The sequence below is a fragment of the Uranotaenia lowii genome, chromosome 2 (assembly GCF_029784155.1).
Source record: "Uranotaenia lowii strain MFRU-FL chromosome 2, ASM2978415v1, whole genome shotgun sequence".
NCBI lineage: Eukaryota > Metazoa > Arthropoda > Insecta > Diptera > Culicidae > Uranotaenia > Uranotaenia lowii.
Window position 1 is genome coordinate 202,330,745 of NC_073692.1, and position 22,720 is coordinate 202,353,464.

The window sequence follows — 22,720 nt, forward strand, 5'->3', positions numbered from 1 at the left end:
CGTGGGATCGGACGCACTCTACTCGACGTCGATGGGATCAGTCTACTCCGACCGTTGTCCGGTCTTTTTTAGGGGAAGGATGGTCAGATTTACCGCAAAAAGCGACATACATCCCAAGCAATCAAAAGTTCCATAAAATAGGTACGAAAAAAATTGCTCAGCCCACTCATTGATCCGAAGCTCATTCTATGCAGCTCAAAATTTAAGCTTTTATTGATACTTTCAAGTTTTTTTTTTTTAAGACCTTCCAAGATCTTTTTAAAAAATTGTTCGGCTTTGGAATCAAACCCCGACCATCGTGACAGTCGAACACGTTACCACAGGGCCACGCATAGATATTGTTCTATTTAAAACGTAAACTCGAAGTGAAGTGATGATAAGTTTTTTTTCAGCATATCCAGTCAGGCAGTCAGAGATAAAGCACCTCAATGCACTTTTTGTGGCTTTTGAATCCCGTTTTGAGTACTTTTGAGTACTTCTGTGCACTTTATGTGACTTACACCCCTAATAACGTACATATTGGTTACTTTTGGGTATATATTATTCACACCGAAAAAACTTTTCACATGAACGCTACGTGAAAATGTACATAGATTTTTGCCACCATGAAAATCACGTGAAATCTACGTGAATTTCAGGTAGCAAACCGAACTCGCGCAGCAAGCAGAATTCACGTAATTTTCATGAGTTGTGTGTGAAAGAAACGTAGATCGCATGTGAAAAAGGATTCGTTCTGCCACATGCGAATCACGTAGATTTCATGGAAATATGAACGTAATAACTTTTTCGGATCTTATAAATAAAAACGTGCTGATTTTGCAGTTCATTTTATTAATTCCAATACACGAAACACTTTTCATTTTCACTATAGAATTTACACTTCACTAATTATTATATCCATTACTAGCACGTCACTTATTATTGAACATAAAATCTTCGCGAAATTTTTACTTGGTTGCCTCCATAGTAATTCTGTCCGTCCGTCCTCCGAATTCCAAATTCTGTAAAATAAAATTGCAGAAGTTTAAAAATAACGAATAGGTATACAATCAAATTTTTACTACTCACGTGTAATCAGCTTATCCATCACCTAGAATTTCTCTTTCTAATAGCACAAACTGATGGATCCGCGCCATATTGAATACTGTATTCTTTCACATAGATTTTACGTAAATAAGTTATTCAGAGCTATGTGAACATCACATAGAATGCACCAAATCCCTTTGTAGTTAGTGGATCACTGAATTTTCACGTAAATCGAAGGTGTCTTTGTTTTGACAGCGAAAGGCTATGTGAATTTCACGTACGCATCAAATGAATTTGTATTAGCTTCTAGGTGATTCACGTAAGTCAAGAAAAAATTCACGTAATGAGCGTCTACGTGAAAATCAAGGTGAATTTAACGTTTCTTTTTCGGATGAGTGCACTCAAGGGAATATGGCTGTTGTTTTTCTCTTTCAGCCGAAATATAACTAACAAAGCCTTCATTTAAGTACAGTCTGTTACATAAGAGCGTAATCACTGTTGCGAGAAAATTTAAATACCCATTACCCAATTTAACAGGCAGCGCCGTTGGACTGATTGAGCATATCCCGAAAAAAAACTTACGTTAATTTTACAACTATCACAAGCTTATTGTACTAATTAAGATGGAAATTTGATCTTCTTATTTGAATGATATTATTAATAAGGAAAGTCTCTGTGAATAATTCTCTAAGCGAGGTAGTACAAAAAATAAGTACGATCACCGACGCCCATGGTCGCTCACTAGAATGGTCGTTGTCTGTGATCGTGTATCGGCCGCCCCCTTACAGAACGAAAATGAGGGTATCGGGGCAAAAACATCGCGATTCGCACATCTCAACACATGCGTTTTCCCTCTAAGCGCCTCTCTAACCGGGACAGTGGCCCAAGCGATCGTGATCGTGATGGCAGGTGCCATCTTTAACACCAACACCACATCAGCAGCAGCAGAACACGGCCGCGGGTGCACCAACCTATCTAGGAGGAGGAGCACCCACTTGTCGCTGCCATCCGGAGCATCCCTTCGCCGACCCTTGTTTTTTTCGGTAATCAACTGCTCGATCAAGTTCGGGAAGGTAGACCTGTGGTCGTCGAGTCTGAGAGTGTCTGCCAGGGCGAACCTGTGTAGACAACTGTCGGCGACTGCTTGAGGTTTGTGACATCAAGATCAACACACGGCTGAAAATGTAGTGTCCTCCTCCTCAGGCGCGGATCGATCCCGGGAACGATGCCGGGCAGGTGGTCGCGGAAAATCACACAGACGTCGTCGTCTTCATCGTCGTCGTCGGCGGCGTTCTCGGGAATAGGATTTTCTCGTGGAAAATTTTCCGACCGGCCACTCAGTGTGAGTTGGACGATGGAACGCGTTACTTTGAGCCTGTGACTATAGAAATTGAGAGTCAAATCTTTTTTTTAGTTTTTTTCAACGGTTTCGGATCTTCAGAACGAGATTCATCCTTATATGGCAACGCAAGTTCATGAGCCATAAAATCAAGCTAGAACTACGACAGCAAGGGCAGCTTAATTGAAACAACCCTTAGACGAAGAATATGCACCAATCGAAGAAAAAGGAAAAGTTACACATCTGAAATAGCGACGTAACGAAAGGTGTGGTAATTGAAAAAGTGAAATTTATATTTGCGTGATCGATTACGATTTTGATGAATGAATCTGTGCCAGTGATTGAAGAAAGTGTTGAAGGAAGATCAATCGAAACAAGAAAGCGTTGAACCGTTCACAATTCGGTTTTATTGGATGGTGAAAGAACCCTGACCCCGCGGTACTTTTCCTGTGTGTGGCAAGCTGAAACAATCTGCCAAGTGGAGGCGATTAAAGTGAAGTGATTTTCCTTCCTACTCGGAAAATTTCTGGGTGCCATTGAACCCTAGCAACCAAAAGAAAAAAAATCGCCATCAGGAACTACCAACATCGAGGATTTGAAATCTTGTAGCTGAGAGAAGCGGGAATACACACAAAAAATGGACAAATCTTCAAGGTAAAAACGGATGACAATTTGATTTACTGTCAAAAATAATAACGGTCGCGATTTCTGGGGGAGTGTACAGATATCTCGGGCAAAAACATTGGGATTCAAGCATGATCTTTATAATAAGAGATGACATCAGCTTCGCCGAATGATAGACGCAAAGTACCGTCTAGAGAGCTCTGTTATGAAATAGAACGCACCCCGTATGTTTGTGTTTAATTAGAAAACTTGAAGATCTGCCACTCGATTAGCAGGATTAAGTAATTGAACTTAAAATTGCTATAGCGGCTTTGAAACGCAAACGTACGTTAGTTAAATAAAAATCAAAATAAAATCTTTATAAGAATCGTTATTTTGTCATGAATACAAACATAATTTTAATCTGATTGATTCCCATATTTTATGAAAACAAGCAAAAAAGAAAAATGACAAAAATCAAAATAAAAACTACCGTAAAAAAGGGTGAAGAGGGACACAAATTGGAAAAATTGCTGTGATCTAAATATCAAGCAACTTACAATTTTTTTTCAGGACCAAAATGTTTCTTGATTTATTGCGTAAAATAAATAATTCGATTTATTTTATACCATGACAAGTGTAGTTTGTCATCACTTCAAATAGTAATGTGAAATGTCCACAAGTTTGATTTAGGGGAGATAGGGTATAACGAGCAGCTGGGGCATAGTAAGCACTCCTCTTTTCTACAAAAATACGTATTTTCTTAAATAAATTTTCATGAGGATAAGTTCCATACTTTCTATAATATTATTATTTCACCAGAAAAAAACTCTCCTTATCATCTTTACAGAAATATTTAAAAAAATCAACTAGGTTCTCAAGTGACGAGAGTATTATAATGTTTAGAGCACCGGAAAATAAGCTCTTATGATCGTTAAATCATATTGATCTATAATAAGTTTGCCAGATTGCCCGATTTTATCCGTGTTTGTCCGGATATTTAATACTAAATTTAAGAACAGTCCGGCCCGGCCCGGTTGCCCGGATTCATTGAAAAATGCTCGGATTTTGTCCGGATTTTTTCACTTTATTTGGCAAATTAAACAAAACAAAAACAACTACCTCCAAAAGGAAATTTTTTGAGCAAGTTTTATAAAAAATAATTACGAAAGGTTTTTTGGAAGCTTAAAATACGGTTCAAAATCAATCGATGAGGTTTGATGAAAAACAAAATTTTTTTATTTTTTTTTCATGATTTTTGTTGAGGAATTTCTGAGTTTTGACAAAATTTGCTTGGATATTGCCCGGATTTATGATCGTCAATTTGAAATCGAATGCCCGGATTTTTCCAGGTTTTTATATAAAAATTGCCCGGTTTGTTCGGCCCGGATACGTGCTGAAAAAATTCTGGCAACCTTAATCTATAATGTACCACTGCAGCATTTTATACACATTGTTCCTCAATTTTCAGCATCATTAGGATTTTGATTTTTCACAATAATCAATTTTAAAACGCGTTTTAACTTTAACTTCTTGACTCGGGGCTCACAGAACACTATTGGTCGGGGCACGATGAGTATTTTCTGCCGTAGAATCTAGCAGCAAATTCAACTCGATGAAGTCAACTGAATAATAGAGCCACAGCTTGACTAGTTTACATCTGACGATTTAGCCTATTGGTAAGGTGTCGGAGAGTTAATCAGAAGACTCGAATTCGAATATCTGATCGAGGTGATTTTTTTCCTTTACCATTTATGATTGATTATTTTGATTGTTGCATTATGCGGTTAGTAGCATCATCCACCAAAAAAGCACCAGAAACATAATGTATGAGTAAGTGTGAATTGTTTGTACTCTCAGAAGAAACAAGTCAAGTTGTAGCTTTATAATTTAGTTAATTTGCTGCTAGATTCTACGGCAGAAAAAGCTCATCGTGCCCCGATGAATGGTGCTTATAGTTCCCCAGAGGGGTTCTCATTAGGCCTCTACAGTGACTGGTTTTAAGCTTTCGGCAAAAAAATTTAAAATTGTATTTTTAGAAATAGACTTTTTTAGTGTCTGAATACGAAACAATGAAGTAACTTACATATTATAGCTATTTTCTATGGCTAAACAAGTGTCTTTCCTAAAAGTGGCCATTATGCCCTTATTTCCCCTATGGTGGAAAGTTCCTTCAACAGGATTCATTTCGAAAAAAGGAAGACAATTAATTCAAATGGTTTCAAATGGTGATATATTTTAAGAAAAAATTCTTTGGCTTACTAATCATGGGGTTAATCAGGATATGTCATTAAAAGTGTTTAAAATCCCCCAAGGTTGAAGAAAGTAATGTACAACTGAAGAAAATTAGCTTAAAAAACAAAAGAAAAATTTTCTTTTTTTTCATTTTTCTCCCTATTGAGGAAGGCACCACAATCATCATTTCTTCGAAAATAAGTGTGGGTAATAAAAAAGGTGATTACTATACTATAGGGATTGAAAAAATGAAAAAAAAATCTGCATGAACGGCAAAACATGCAATGATTGATGTTTTAAATGATGGAAGCAAAAATTTACGCATTTTTACTCACAATAAATTACTCTCAATAAATACCGTCAACTTAGGCGTTATGCAACAATTTTCAACTTCAATGGCTTCAAGAAAACTTATGTTCACAGTTATTCCTACCTCTTATGCATCAAAAGTTTCAAGAATGATGGGACATCAAATTGGCGTAGTTAGAAAAGTTATTGGTTTCTTAAGTTATTTTTAATTTTTTTAAAACATGCGATTTTCACCCACCTTAGAAAACGGGGCAACAAACTTTGTTTCTAATGAAAAATCTTATGAACACGTATGAAAATTTATAGTTTTTAGTATATTTGCTATGCCTTAAAGACCGTTACGCGTGAACACACCAATTGCAGAAGTGTTTTGGTCTGTAAAAAGTAATTTTCACATTTTTTCTGAAAATAAGGATGCTGCATACATTTAGGGGTTAAATAATACTACGAAAAATTCTACAAACTGAAATCATAAAAATAAATGTTGGGATGAATGCAATTTCAATGTTTACAAACGCGTGATACGAAATATTCATATTCCAGCACATGGAAACGAGATTTAAAAGGTGTTTCTTTTATTTGAATTTTGTTGCATTTTACCCCGGACACCTAACTGGGGGAAGTGAAGTAGGCGTTGACGAAATCGGAAGTATTTTTTACCGCGTGTGTCGAAATCGTAGTCGGAAAAGGGCATTTTATTTATGTTATTCAGTAATTTGTAAAGTAATTACACAGCCCTAGGGCAGTTTCCACTAATAGAGAAGCTAGAACCTGTTAGGCCCTCGGAATGCCGATGCAGCTCTTTCTGAAATGTTCTAATGCGAGTGAGCAAGTCGTAGTTTTGTTCTCCAGGCCGGGTCGGGCCCAGCGATTCCAGACTGCAGTGGTCTCTAAAAGTTCTTTTTGACAAATATTGGCAGAATGAAGTGAACCGGATTTAACAACAGGAATGCATAGAGCATTAATTACCATTGGAATTTTGTGAACTTAATGTGCTGAGAGTGTTTCGGGTCAAATCGACTTAATCTCTATTTCTCAAAATCAATTGTAAGATTTTTATAACGATTTTAATGGAAAATGACAAGGATTTGATAAAATTTCTCAATATTCCGTTGATATTTTAATAAGGACAAACATCGTTTTGGAAAAAAAAATGTTGAAATCAAAAAACGGAATTCATAACAAACGGTGGGAACTGCGGAAAATTGTAAAAAATGTAACGTAGTTTTAACTCTAACAGATTTACAAAAAAAAAATTATTCATTGACAACTTTTTTGTTTCGCCAATCTCACACACCGGCTCGTGTAGCCTTGTTCTGTCAAAATAAAAATGAAATTTACTGTTCAAAATAATTGCAATCACATTTTTGCCGAATGCAATTAGGCTCTCGGGGAGCAAACATTATCGAGGGGAGAAGAAGAGATTTTTTTTCTGTGTTCCGCCTCAAATCGGTAAATACAATTACATCGTTGGACGTGATCGGATCTTCCCACGCAATTCGCGACGAAACACCCCCGAGTGCTGTTTTAGCGCGTTTTTTTTTGTGCGATTTCTTTTGGTGTGCGACGCATGCGCCAAATGCATCGCTGTTTGCGTTGACCACGAATCGGATTAATCCGGTAACAGATGGGTGGATTGCACCATCCAAAAATCCAAAAGCACTTCATTTGATAATTTTATTTTTTCAACACCTTCACCCTCAGACAATCAGTCTAACGATCAAATGGGAATGGTTCAATAGAACATATTGTACTCACAAATTTCTGCATAAAAATACGAAAAAGATATCAAATTCAAAACAGGAATAAATATGCGGATACAATTTTAGTTTATTCTAATATTAAGAAGTATGTTCAAAATATGTAGATTTTATTTCGGACTAAATTATATGAAAAATATAAATTCAGTCGTACGATTGTGATCCAAATCTTTCGGTGGAAAACAGTGACATCACTATCAAGCGAATCTCCACCTACAATGACAGATCGTAGCAGAGCAATCGTAACCAAGATTGAAAAAAAGCTACAGGAAAAAATAAACAAACCGGGAAGAAAACCCCAAACGTATCGGATATATTTTTATACCCGGTAACGAACCGAAGGCAGCTGGCCAAAGACGTCTGAGCTGCTGCTGCTGGTGGACCAATTCGCGTTTTTTTTTTGCTTGCTAACGCTTTAAACTTCTCTCTAAGTCTCTAATGAACGTGTTCAGCAAATCACCCATGGCAAAATTTCGTGACTTTTCGTTAGATCAAAAGTGACAAAAACAGAGCAATAGTTTTTTATTGCTATTTAAGACTCCTGCCGGTGCCAAAGGTCGGAAATAAAATATTGTTCACTGCATTAATTTCTTATGTCATGCATGTCCACTACAGCGTTGTTTTTAAAGCTTCGATTTTTTTTATCGTCAACGCATAAAATACAATTTTATGGATAGTGAATCGTACGTTATTTGGATTTGGTAGGTAAACCTTTTGTAAAAAAACTCAATGAAAATCTTTTTCCGAGAATATCAATTCAAATATTCTTTTCAAATTGGTTTGTTTGTAAACAAACTTCATGAGTTTCGCAGTTGCACAGCCTTAATAGCCAAAATGGCTGAATCGGGAATCAGAGCAAAATATTTTTAATAGATGTTTTTCTGGACCCAAACGTTTTATTTAACTTAAAAGAAAATTATGAAATTTTTGTGGCTGTTTGAAGTAAAAACTACGATTTTTCACGAAAAAATCCGCCATTTTTTATCTGTAAAATCTCCCCAAAGTAAAAACAAAAAGAAAATCGTTGGGGTTTGGTACTTTATATGTAGAAAATATGTTCCAAATTTGAAAAGAATCGGTGAAGTAGTTTGACGATGTCCACCGACTTTAAAAATGTGCTTTCGAGAAAAACGCGTTTGAAGTTTCTGCTCTTGATTTCTTGCAGTATTAGATAAGAGGAGATAAAGGCCTATAATTTCTACAGTTTTGCTTCGATTGACTTGAAAATTTGACACAACATTCTTGAAATGTTTTACAATAAGAAAATAAAAAATCGATTTTTTGAAAGTGTTAGACCCTACTCCCCCGTTAAGATATCGTGAGCAAAACCTTCTTTTTATGTTTTCGACAAAATATTAATGTTGAGTTTATATAACTTAAATTAAGCATAAAGTTAAGACATTTTCCAAAAACTGACCTTAAAATTCGAACCCAATCATGGGTGGAGTAGACCAAATTTCAAAATTCGAGTTGCATTCAAATCTTCTTTTCTTACAAAACCAAACAGTCTCTAAAAACATGCATTTTTTCTCGAATCGATACCCGAAAGTAAATCCGAGAAAAATGCTATTTTTTATTACCGAAATTCATGAGAAAAGTGTGGAGAATAATAGGTAGTTCTAGCAATTTTTTTTGTTGAAAACCTGGGCAAGACCAGATGAAACCTAAAATCTAAAATGCTTACTTTAAATACAATAAATAATACAACATTTTCTCTTCGTGTACTTATTGTGTAATTGTTTGATTACACAGCGGATCAAATCATTTATTTCTTAAATCTTTATCACATTTCACGATACAATTTTTCAGTTCACACTTAAACTTTGGTCGATTACGATATTTCGAAAAGCTACTATAATTTACAGTCATAGTCAAAACTTTCTCATAACTTCCGATGTTAATATTTTTGCTCCTGAGCATTTCTTTTTTTAAATAACCCTCTATTCAAGCTAATATTCTGAATTTTTGTTACAATGCAACAAATTCAGTGTTTTATTGAGTGATTATTTGACATATAACATTTCTATGTTTTAATTTAAATCTTTTCAAAATTTTGTAATAAAGAAAAATTTGTTGCTTTGTTGTTCTCAACGGATTCATAGTTCGTTAATAGAGACTTTATATTCTTTCTTAATTCATGTTTCCATTTGTATATTCACCAGCTGAAACAGTTCTACTTATCAAGTCAAATTTGTCTCTTTTTAGTACTTAATCTGATTAGAATCTTATTCTAAATTTCAAGTTGTATCTCATTCTAAGTTTTTACTTTAATTTTTCACAATCATCACGAAGGAAATAATAATTCTGTTTTTTGTGAAGCACAAACCAAGCGTCAAAAAATAGAAACAATTTAAAGTCTCATTTTTAAGATTTTTTAAACTGATTTTTTTTAAAAGAGTTATAACGTGTTTGAATAAAAGACAACTTAAATTTGGATTTAATAGATCTTATCAAAGTTTTTATCTTCGATCAGTTGATTAACCCTTTTCCAATGTTGCGAATAATGTAATAACAATAGTTTATTTTAAGATGCCAGGTACAGACCCCGCTTGATATTGGCACGGATGAGTTTTTGAAATAGCATTACCTTATATTTGTCGCTTTCAAATGTGACAACAATTATTAAAAGGAAAACAAAAAAAAATCAAAATGTATCTGAAACATGATAAAGATTGGCTAACAATTGTCAACGACTCAAATAATAATAATAATGGTTCATTTTTAGTTAAAAAAGGTGTTGCAAAAATCAAAAGGGGCTAGTAGTTCTTTTATTGAAGACTAGCTGACTCGGTGTGTTTTGCTACACCTTCCAAAAAAAATGAAATTTCTAGAATTTTTTTTAATCTTGGTTTATTTGTAGGCATCATTTTTAATCAAATTTCATTATAGTTCAAAAGCTACGGCTTTAAATGAAAGCTGCATCTCGAGTTATGAATTGCACTACAAAGATGATTTAATCTAATTTTCTGAAACTTGATCCCTAAATTAGTTTTCCAAGATCTGAAGTTTTTGCTCTGTTTTTATAAGCTTCTTTAATTGTGCCAAAATGTATGTTTCTCCTTTTCAATGCAGAAATGGTTCAAGAACTACTATGCTACTATTATTTTTTTAGGTTTTATTTTTGACACTTTACCAGCATTATGGCATTCGTGTCTACTTATTATATTTTAATATTTAAATAACGCCACATTTCGCTCCGTTTATCTGATAAGTTTTCAAGATTAAAGGAAGGGATTCAAATTATAACCTCTCTTACGTAGTATGGAAGCCCCCCTTTTCCCTTCCCATCTGCAACTGCTGGAAGGATCTCGTACTCAAATACCTTCCCATGTCAAATTTGATTCTATTTGCTTAATTACTTCTTCAGATATACTAACAAAATTATATGGGGGCCCTCTCCCCACTTCCTATGAACTCCCTGGAAGACAGATGGTGTTTCAAATAGTCATTTATTGGAATTTTGTTTTGTTGTTTTTGCCGCGCTTCAATGTGATTTTTATTCATCGACGTTTTTCGGCGGATTTTAGGATAAAAAAACGTTTTTTACCAGTTGTCCAGACGTTTCGAGCTACTGTGGCTTTCGCTCCTCTTGAGTGGACACTAAAATTATATTTTGAACAATTAATAATTTATCTAATTTACAAAATTTAAAATCTTACCAACTACTGACCTTCGTCTATGCTAATTTGATTTGATTTTTTTTAATTTAATTTTGATTTTGAATTATTGATTATCTATGAGCCTTGCTGGCTCTTAAAGACTAACTAGTTGTACATTTCAATGTTACAACTTTATAATTTTCATAATGAGATGCAAAAAAAACTGATCCATTTGATTTTTATGGAGGAAAATGAATTATTCTATGACAAGACAAGGACAATTTTGAGATTCATTACTAATTTGATTCGGGACATTTTGTTTTGATTTTCGTTTACATTTGTACGTTAGTGTTTGTGACAATTTTAAAATTACATTAAATTAAATCATTAAATTAAATCACAAACACTAACATACAAATGTAAACGAAAATCAAAACAAAATGTCCCTAATCATATTAGTATAGACGAAGGTCAGTAGTTTGTAAGATTTTAAATTTTGTAAATTTGATAAATAATTAATTGTTCAAAATATAATTTTGGTGTCCAACCATTTTTCATACCCAAAAGTCTTCCTATGCCAAATTTGGTTCCATTTGCTCGATTAGTTCTCGAGCTATGCGAAAAAAAGTAAAGGATCCTTCACCCCTTTCCCCTCTCCTTTGTCTCTCTCCTTACTATCATCCCACTGGAAGGAGCGGTAGTACCGAATATGTATAGAAACATCTTACGTAATACCCTCCCATTCCAAAGTTGGTTCCATTGGCTGGAAGATCAGAGAGTTTTCAAAGCATTGGAAACGTTACAAGGTATTCCAATACTTCCCCATGTCGAATTTGGTGCCATTTGCTTCATTAATTTTCCAGTTATGCTGAAAATTTTAAAAGAACCCTCTCCCCCTTTCTATCTGTCCACTATAAGAATAGACGGGTACCAAATATTCTGTAATTATGCAATAAAAAAGGCATGGAAGCTCCCCTCTTTCCTTCCTATATCCACACTGGAAGAAAGAAGGGGTCTGAAATAATCGTAAAAACATTTCTCGTATTCCAATACGTCACTACAGAATAAAAGAAAATAATCGCCGTGATTCAATCGAATCTGAATTCGATGCTTCCTTGTGTGTGCTTAAATATGTGCTTGCCCCCACAAGACCGTAAGTATTCGAGAATGTAAAGCAACTCACTGTTTACTCAGTGAGTCATTGGGCCGAAAAGATGCACTACCAAACGCGGTACATGCTGCTGATGCATTTTCTTCGCCCAATTGCAAATATACCTTGCACGAGTGCAGAGCAGACGCTTTCGGGATAAAAATAGCGCTGCCATAATGCCAAGGTTGATTGTACCTTTTGCTATCCTTTACCCTCAACACTAAGTGAGTACATGTATGGTAGGAAATTAAAATTTTAAGTAACAAAAATGCATTTGAATCATGAATTTTTGATGCATATTAATCAGTTAAAAAATAATTTTGTCATTCAACATTTGAACGCTCTGTTGCAAATTTTTTCTTTGCATTCAGTGAAAGTGACTTGGATTTGCATAGCTTCAAATACCAGCTGCAATTTTTCTAGTACGAAGGCAAACAATAAACCAAATTGCCACTCAGGATAAGATTTGTGGCGCCCACCAAGTCAATGATCCTACGTGCATGGGCTCTAGTACAAGTTTTCCTCACCTATCATCAATTAGTTCCTTAAATGGAAGTCACAAGCGGAAATCTATCGAAGTGACGACCACACACGATAGGAAATTGGTACCGCCCAGTCAGCGCTGTAATTGTCATTCGTTCATAATCGAAACTATCCTTACCCGGACTATGTACCTACCTAGGTATATTACTGTGCACGATAAGTTAGCTTTGGCAGTTTCGATTCATCGAGCGAGACACAAGAGACGAATAGTGTACCCATGCTCTCAGATTTATCAAATTCATTAACCATAACTGAAAACGGCAACTTGCACCAACAGACGACCAAGTTCCTTATGCTTTTCTGACGGACCCGTTTGGACCTCGGTCTGGCACTCAGTCAGCCCGACCTGGTCGTAGGTACATCTGTCTGTATGCTTCCTGATTATATTTCAAACTCCGATCTCGAGCCGTGTTAGTGGACATTCGAAGGCCCGCGCATGTGCGACTAACCTATAAAGATGGGTGCTTAGGACTTGCCAACTATTAACAGCAGCGGCGTGGCGTCTCGAAATGCAAAACGGGTTTTTTTCTGCAATTCGCACCGAGATGCGTCGGTTGTCGTACGTTTGACGATGTAACTGAATTTGTAGTCGCGAACACGGTAACTGACGTTAAGTGCTATCCATAAATAACGAAAATTATTTCAAACCAGTGTTCCTTAAGTCGATTTCATTTAATAAAATCCATTCCATTGATTAATTTTTTCAAATTTTTCGGGATTCCAATGCATAAAGATGATACGGTCAAAATTTGATCAATATCAACTTGATGCCGTCCAAGGAAGAAGAGCAGCGTATCAAAATTTTGCTCGCGAATCGCGAAAATCTGAGCTACTCGCACGCAAAGCAGGCAAAATCGCTAAAAGTTGCCAAATCAACCGTGACAAATGTAATTAAAGTGTTTGGGGAACGTTTGTCGACAGCCAGGAAGTCTGGATCGGGGGGAAATTGAAAACCAGAAGCCGCTGAGACGACAAAAAGAGTTGCCGGTAGTTTCAAGCGAAACCCTAACCTCTCTCTCCGAGATGCCGCAAATAAGCTGGGTGTATCGTCTACAACCGTGCATCGAGCCAAAAAACGAGCCGGACTATCGACTTACAAGAAGGTAGTGACTCCAAATCGTGATGATAAACAACGACGGCTAAAGCGCGATCCCGGAGGCTGTACACGACGATGCTGACGAAGTTTGACTGCGTGGTAATGAACGACGAAACCTACGTCAAAGCCGACTACAAGCAGCTTACGGGACAGGAGTTTTATACGGCAAAAGGAAGGGGAAAGGTAGGCCATCTGTACCTGTGGCTTGAAAAGCAGCATTTTCATAGCTTCCGGGACTGTCAACCAAGAAATTTACGGAAAAGCGTGTTTGAATAAACGTCTGCTGCCTTTCCTGAAGAAACACGGTTGTTCCGTACTGTTTTGGCCGGATTTAGCATCTTGCCATTACGATAAAAAGACAATGGAGTGGTACGCCGCCAACAACGTGCAGGTGGTCCCCAAGGACAAGAAACCTCCCAACACGCCAGAGCTCCGCCCAATTGAGAAATACTGGGCTATTGTCAAGCGGAACCTAAAGAAGACCAAAAAACTGCTAAGGACGAGCAGTAGTTCAAGGCAAACTGGCTTTCGGCGGCGTAGAAGGTGGACAAGGTGGCTGTACAAAATCTGATGGCAGGGGTTAAGCGTAAGGCCCGGCAATTCGGATTTGGAAAAGCGGAAGCCTAGTTGAATATTTTTCCTGAATTTTATACTAATTAAACTTGAAAAAGAAATTTAATTTGATTTTTAAATAAACGATTTCACCGATTTACACGCGTTTTCCCTTGACCAAATTTTGACCGTATCACCCTTTAGTCAAGATTCTCGTCGACAGTTCGGCTTTCAGCGGCTAGGCTTCGCCGTCACGAGTTTCTGGGTCTGCCTCTTCTTCGATGTCCTTCCGGAATCCATTCAAGCGCCACCCTGTAAATCTCGTTCTCATCTTTTCGCAGCGTGTGCCACTTACGTTCCCGAATCTCGATTTCTAACGCTATTTGATGGCATTGGCGATGTAGTTCCACGTTTGAGATCCAATTGTCAAGCCACCAAGCGCGTACGATATTTCCCAGGCAGCGTTTCCCGAATACTTGCAGTTTTCGCAACGTTACTGCATATGTGCACCAAGTTTCGCACCCGTACAGCAATACGGAATTGACGTTTGAGTTCAAGGTTCAAATTTTCGTTCGTATAGAGTATAGACATCTGACGTGAGCGCCAGATGTTCCGGAGACTCGCAAACGTAAATCGGACTTTTCTGATACAGGTTTCGATGTCTTTCTTGGTACCACCATCAGGTGTTATGTGGCTACCAAGATACTGGAAGCACTCCACTCGCCCAGCTGCCATGAAACTGAAGGGATTTCCTGTGTTGAACTCCATCGACTTGGTCTTTCCGATACTTCTGATATTGACTTCGAGACCTGCTGCCTCGGAGCTTTCGGTGAAGTCGTCGAGTTTGCTCTGCATATCCGGTTGTGCTAGGGCAAACAAAAAAAATAGCGTCTGCCAGCACAAGGTCGTTCAGTTGCTCCATTGTTGAAGGATTCCACGACAATCCCAGCGATGTTAGGAATCCTAGGATACATCCCTGTCTCACCCCAGCAGTTACCGGGATTAAATCGGACAAGACACCGTCGTTCAAGACCTTGCACGAAAATGCCTCGTACTGTGCTTCGATGAGATGGACTTGTTTCACTGGGACTCCTCGTCGCCTCAGAGCCGCCCAGATGTTCTCATGGTTCAGTCGGTCGAATGCTTTTTCGAAACCAACGCACACCAGCAAAAGAGAGTCCTGGAATTCGTTGATTTGTTCCAGTATAATTCGTAGCGTTGTGATGTGGTCCACACATGATAGTCCGTATCGGAATCCAGCTTGTTGCCGTCGGAGTGTAGCGTCGATTTTCTCCTGGATCCTGTTCAGGATCACTTTGCAGAGTACTTTGAGGATTGTACAGATCAACCTTATGTCTCGCCAGTTACCGCACGCTGTCAGTTCTCCTTTCTTCGGGACCTTTACGAGGATACCCTGCAAACAGTCGGCCGGGAATGTTGCAGTATCCCAAATGTCAGCGAAAAGACGGTGCAACATATGTGCTGACAAGACAGGATCGGCTTTCAGCATTTCAGCAAGGATGCAATTGATCCCAGGTGCCTTGTTAGAATTCATGTCTTTGATTACCGCTTCTATTTTAGCCAGCGAGGGCGCTTCCGAGTTGACGCCATTAATGCGACTTACTGTTAGCGTTTCGAAGTGGGGGTTCTGTTGGCCATCGATATTCGTGACTCGGAAGAGTTATTCGAAGTGCTCAGTCCATCGTTTGAGATGATCTGTTCGATCGGTCAATAACAGTATTATAGCATTAGTCTTTGCACCACTAACGCGGCGAGAAATGTCATAAAGTAATCGGATCTCCATTGGCGACGGCTCTTTCTCCCTCTTCGGCTAGGGAGTTTGTCCAGGCTACAATTGTCTACAAGCTCATTTAACTGCCTTTTCCAGCTCCGCATATCGTTAGCAGGCAGCGGCTTTGGCTGACCCGGTACATGCCTGCTCAATTCCGACTTTCGCCTTTCTCCGATGACTGACCATCTTCCAAATTTCATCCGACATCCATTCACTTCTTCTTCCACAAACTTTACCGAGAGTACCATGGCTCGTCGTGATAAAGGCATTCTTGATTCCACACCACTGTTCTTCGACTGTGCCGTCTTTCGGCAATTCCGAGGCTCGGGATTCAAGCTGTTCAACGTACGCCCTTTTCATCCCTGGATTCTCCAACCGGCGGACGTCGTATTGACACTAGGCTATCTCCTCGCGCCGTTGGACACACGCAACTCTCAGTCGTATCTCGCCAAGGACGAGGTGATGGTCAGTTGCAATGTCTCCGCTCGTTTGTTGTGGACATCAAGAAGGCTCCTCCTCCGTTTTCGGCTGATACAGATGTGGTCAATTTGATTTTCTGTTCGGCCATCTCGGGATACCCAAGTTACCTTATGTGCTGGTCGAGGGGGGAAGAGCGATCCACCGATCACCATGTTGTTGTTGCCACAAAATTCTACAAACAGCTCTCCGTTTCCGCTCATCTATCCTAGGCCATGGCGCCATGATGCGCTCCGGTTCCTGATTGTCGGAGCCAATTTTTGCGTTGAAGTCGCCCAAATGGATTTGAATGTTACCCTTTGGAATTTTCTCAACCACGCAGTTCAGTTGACTGTAAAACTGCTCTATCTCCTACAAATCGGCAACGTCAGTTGGCGCATAACACCATTGTAAGGTTTCTAACCCGTGTTCTAAATCTGGCTACGATTATTTTCGTTTATCGGTTCCCATCTTATGAGGGCCGCATAGGCCTGCGGGCTTGATAGGAAACCAACTCATCGTTCCCGAGTAGCGTGTTCTCCTCATATGTCAGAGTAAAGCAGGACTTGCCCGGACTGTGTCTTGTGTTCTCCAGTGTTAGGCCAACGGACTTCGCTCATTCCCAGAATTTCAAGCTAAGTTCAAGTTCAAGTTCTGGCTTGAGACGGCTAGCTTCTTTAGCAAGTTGAGCCAGCTTGCCTTGTTGGGCAAGGGTTAGAACCTTCCAAGTCCTAATCCGTGTACCTGTTTTCATGCTGAAAGTCGTCGCCAAAGTTACAGGTCGGTCATTTCTTTCGGATTCCGTAACAATTTAATAAATCGGGAGCAGCAGGTTGTTAGCTTAAGGTCCCTAACCCGCGGTAGGGCTGCGTCCTTGGACTTGGCTGGCGGGGCGCTTAACAATCCGATTCTTCAGCTTGAAGCACTTATCGTACATGACAATTCTTCCGATCATAGCTCCTCCTTGTTCCTCTATCACCTCGGTCAGCGAATTAAATTTTCCTTAGATTTGTCGGAACTCGTCATCAGAACTAGTATTTTTTTTTGTTTCGATTATAAACGTTTTACCATCTTTATGGCATTCGCGACTTTACATCAACGTTGTAGTTGGAGTACATTTATCCTCAAACAGTAAACTTATCCGGTACAACTGTGTTTAGTCTTGGGCTCAATCTAGCGGACATTGGTTCAGGAGAATAAAAATTGAATTACTGAGCAGCAGTTCGTGTTTTACCCCGCACCCCACTGACTACATAATCAAATCAAACAGTTTGCCGCACACTGCAGAGGCATCGTTTGAATATCGTCAGTACCGTAAACTGGGGGAACTTTGATCACTTTTTTCATTCATTTTTGAATATTTTGGAAGGGGTTGCTTTTTCGTAATACCTAAAAGCTTTAAAACCCTTACTGAGGTGAGGAGTATCAAACATGATCATTGATTGCAGTAAATTCAAACGACATTTGTGGTCATAATTAAATGTTTCTTACAAAACCAGATTTCGAGTTTCGGGGTAATTTTGATCACTTTGGTTTCAACGTATCTCAACATTTTCAAATTTATTGTTTTGATGCCATTTAGCACAAAAGGCTCAAAATATCGATATCAGTATTTTTTGTTTGGACTCGATTGAATTTTTCAACGTTTTCTTTCAAAAACAAATACACTCAAAAGATGGACAATGTTGCTGCATACATTTAGGGGCAAAAATTATAAACATTTCTTAATATTTTTTGGCCTCAAAAACAAATGAAATGTTATCTTCATGCAATTCCCTGAGTCCTCGCACTGTTCCTATGTTCTTTTTTTCTTCAAACTTAATCATTTGATAGGGGTTTTTAGCCATTTTTTCTATACGAGCTTTTTCATGGAAAATGACCGATTTTTTTCAATATCCAAAAATTATCATCAAATGACCATAAAAATCACACTTAAACTAAACCCAAACCAAGAAAAAAGTTGAACTTTCACATATAACAACCCATTTGCTCCTAAATGCTTAGATTTGATCAGGAGAGATGTTTGTTTGTAAGCCTTCAAAAACCTAGATATTTTAAGATTTTAAAATTACATTTGAAGTAATATAAAAAATCTTCTAATAAAAACCAAATTTAGCTTATCACTTGATTTATAGGCTTTCAAACGTAGTAAACAGTTTTCAGATATTTTAACTTTAAACTTAGTTAATGATGATTATCTGTAAAAATTTCGTGTTGATCAAAGTTACCCCGCTGATCAAAGTTCCCCCAGTTTACGGTACCTCAAACACCCTCAGAAGATCATCAACTAACTCTTCCACAACACGGGGGAAAACAAGATTTTTATGCGTTTTCGCATCGTCACTTTTAGGAAACTGCCCCGATCGCAGCCATCGAAGTCGAAACACCTCTACTACCTAATGGGCTAGGTCCCCATTGCAGCAATCTCTTCCTGCTTCATAAGCTCTCCTTTGAATCTTACTTTCTGAAAACCGCAACATGTGAACAACGTTACTATTACTTACTAGGTACTCGATTGCACGTTTTTCAGCAGCGTTTGGCTAAAACCGGAGAGATGAACCGAAAGCACTCTGGAACTTATACTGTTTGGAGTGATTCGCCCGGATCAAACGACGATGGCTGTTGAACGTCAGCTATAAATCACAGAATTGTTGTCGTTGTACGATTTATTTAGTAGAAAAATTTGCCCCAGAGGCCCAAGGTGCCGGAATACGGCTCACAACCGGACTTTTAATTTATGTTACATGAAGTGGTTAATTGAAATCGAAACCCTAACAGCTCTCTTATGAAATAATTGAATAAACATTTACAATCACCCGTTTGGCGAGTTAAATTTGGAAGCGTAATGAATCGAAGCTAAATGCGATTCAAGTAGTAGAAATCCAAATTATAGTTATCTGTCAAAATTGAAGATCAAATAACAGACATAAGAAATATCAGATCACAACATTCTTCATTCATCACAAACAAGAAAAAAAATTAAACATCAATTTGCTAAACGTTTTCAAAACTTGTTCTCTACGGTATATGTAGGTTGTGCATTTCAACACCAATCAATGAATCTTCTCTAACGGCCAACCAATGGCTATCATAAATCACTGTCCGCAGCTTCTTCCTCATATTCGGAGGACATGAAAATAACAAGTTTTTTTTAGTATTTTTTTTTTCTGTTCCCAAACTGAACAGCTTCAACACGATAACCGTTCTACATTCACAAACCAAAAACTCAACACTGCTTTTGCATAACCATTCTGGCGCTAAAAACTCATGAACAATGTGTGAAAATCACTAGACGGACCTGGGTCGATGGTGAAAAAGTAACGATACAGTTTATTGTTCAAGGGTAGACGTACCATAAACAACCTAGGTTTCATCGATATTCTGATTAGTATTGATAACTCATTTCTTTTTAATTCCGCGTGTCAATGTTATCTCTATGAGAGAAGGACTAACAGAATTTGTCAAAATCCTGCATAAATAAACTAAATAGGTATAAAAGAATAGGAAAGTTATCTCAACGTTCACACATAACAAACTTCTGTAGAATAGTTAATAAAACTCTTAATCTAATCATACGGAAGAGCCCATTTTCCGTCCTCTAGAAAAGATCGGATGAAGACCATTAGGCTGATTTGCAAAAGTATGCATGAATTAAAATTCCGTCGACAAGGGGTTCCCTGAGAAAAGCGTGATCTACAAACGATAACAAAAAAAAACATAACACTCTAGCTAGAATTCAAGTTCCCAACAGTTGGTGCATTCTATGCATGGACAAAACAAGCAAGCAAAAAAAAAGACTTCTCGTGTGAGAAATCGTGATCATCGTCAGCTCAACTTCATCCGGTCAACCGACGCTGCGACCAACCGGCTCCAACGAAATCGAAATCGAAACTTCACTTGCAGGAGGTACTTATACTAAACCTGATTTTATACTCTTGATCTCTTTTCTGTTCCTTTTGCCAGCTAAACGTAGCTGGATCATGTAGGTACGCAAAAATTACAGTGCCTTAAGTAGTGGCAAGAAAATAGTTTTATTCAAATGCAATTTTTTAGCGTAAAATTTAGTCAACTTTTATGTTTTTAAAATTGAATAAGAAAAAATAGTTTATCGAAATATTCATGAAATTTTTTATGTTTCTATTTTCAGGTAAACAAACAAAGGACATCTCGAGAAAAGCCTGGAAAAATGTATAACTAATGGTACAGCATTTTAGAAAAGGGAGTATGAAAAATCTAAGTATCAGGTGTTGAATGTTATCGAAATGTATTAATAGGTATTAAATTTCTATGCAAAACTGTAAAGATGGATTACACTTAAAAAACATTGTGCAATGCCAATCGCCCCTGAACAGCACACTCCATTTGCAGGTATTTTCTTATTGGCACCAAGCTGGAATGCCATTTTTGCCATAAGATTCTATCTGTGGATATAATAAACCTTTATGACACGTAAAATTCAGAGATCTTCTGATTTTCTTTAAAAAAAAACGAACACACACAAATGGGATCTCAGTTAAACTTCATGGCTAGCATTACACAAATGTTTAAACTACCAGAACACAAAAAGAGTACTATGTATGCCGTGACCAAGACTCGAGCTCATGACTTCTGGCTTAGAAGACTTAAACGCTATCCTCTAGGCCACGGTTGGCAGCTAAAGGATTTGAACATTTAATAAAAAATCGTAGCTTTCATGTACCAATATTTAAAAAAAAAAACTGAACAATTTGGGGCTCTGCAACTAATATGATAATATTTTTGAAGACATCGTATACAATTTTTCACAGACTTCCTTCAGGCCCGAAGAAAACCATCCTGCACCCCAGTAAGAGATGTAATATTTGTAATAAAGCTGCGATGACCATTGATTACATGTTCGAAATATACCTTTTCCTTAGACAATATCTTCGTCTTTTGAGTTATGCTCCAAAAATTAAATTAATAGAAAAAGTAAAAAAAAGGACTCGTACTTGGACTCAAATATCTCGGACAACCTAAAATTAATTTGAAATCTCTTTTTTTTTGCACATTTAAGGGGAAAAAATTTGCTATCGATCATTTGAACCTAATTTTTTATCGACAGTATTGTTGATTCTTCAAATCTGATTTTTAAAATCTTACCATCGAGTCTAAAACTGTCGATTAAACAAAATTTTCTCTAAAAAAATTTCGTATTTAACTTTTTGTCTATCATAAATTCACTAATATCAACAATACTGTTGATCATACTCAAAAATAAAGTTCAGGCGATCGATAGCAAATTTATTCATCTGCAATATGCAATAAAAAAAAGGGATTTCAAATTAATTTTATGCAGTACGAGATATTTGAATCTGAGTACAAGTACATTTTTTATCTTTCCAAAACGTCATATTTAGAGCATAACTCAAAAATTGTTTGACAGAGATTTTTTTAAATTTAATTTTTGGATTCAGCGCCCGATTTTACACTAAAATATTGGTCGGTCAATAAAGATCACGATTTTGTAAACTCGTTTAATTGCTCAATTCTAGGTAGCATAATATAATCCTATAATCCATTTATGAAAAAATAAATGAAGCCCCCTATTTTGTTGGCACTGGTGTGTAGATTGATAAGCCTACACCCATAGAAGAGGTTGCAAAAATCCAATGCCTATTAAGCAAATCTCTGTGTCGAAAATGCGCTGAAAAGTGTACCAAAGATGATACAATTGAAAAAGCACTACTGACATAAAGACTCGAGCTCCCCAGCAAAACGATGCATGACCACTAAATACATTCAAGCGAAACAAGAAAAACATTTTATGGGATTTTCATCTTATTGGATAATTCATCCCAGAAACAAGAAAATTAGAAAATTGCCTTTTCTCCCATGGTAGATTTTCTTGACCCCATAGTAACTTTTTCTTGTATCGTCAAGATCCTTTGAACCGTACATTGACCATTCGTGTACATCCGAAAATTAAATTGTCCATTCTGGCCAATCTGAGTCAACTTTGTACTGATTTTATGCAAAGGAATTTTTATTATTATCTGACGGGTTTGCGCCGGGGGTTTGCAGATCTACCCCAAAATTGAAAATTGTGTTCATTTTTACGACGTAAAAATCACATGTATTTTTTCAGATTTCTAACATTCCTGTTTTTCAATAAAGATTTGGTTAGATTTTTTTGAAAATTAAATAAATAAAACAATTTCTAAGCTACATAACCCTGTTATTTTTCAACGAAAATCATAAAATAGCGCATCAAAACGCATAGAAATTCTATCGGCTTTTCA

The 22,720-nt window shown here is 37.3% G+C and overlaps 1 protein-coding gene across 1 annotated transcript in view; it reads left to right on the forward strand.

Annotated features, from left to right (window-relative positions):
* Positions 1–2,188: 2,188 nt before the first annotated feature.
* The window catches only part of LOC129749858 (protein piccolo-like), an 87,427-nt gene continuing 66,895 nt past the window's right edge, over positions 2,189–22,720 (forward strand). The window contains exon 1 of the mRNA XM_055744953.1: positions 2,189–3,019. Within this exon, the coding sequence (XP_055600928.1) occupies positions 3,003–3,019 (17 nt within the window). The 5' untranslated portion in view covers positions 2,189–3,002. The remainder of the gene's footprint in view (positions 3,020–22,720) is intronic.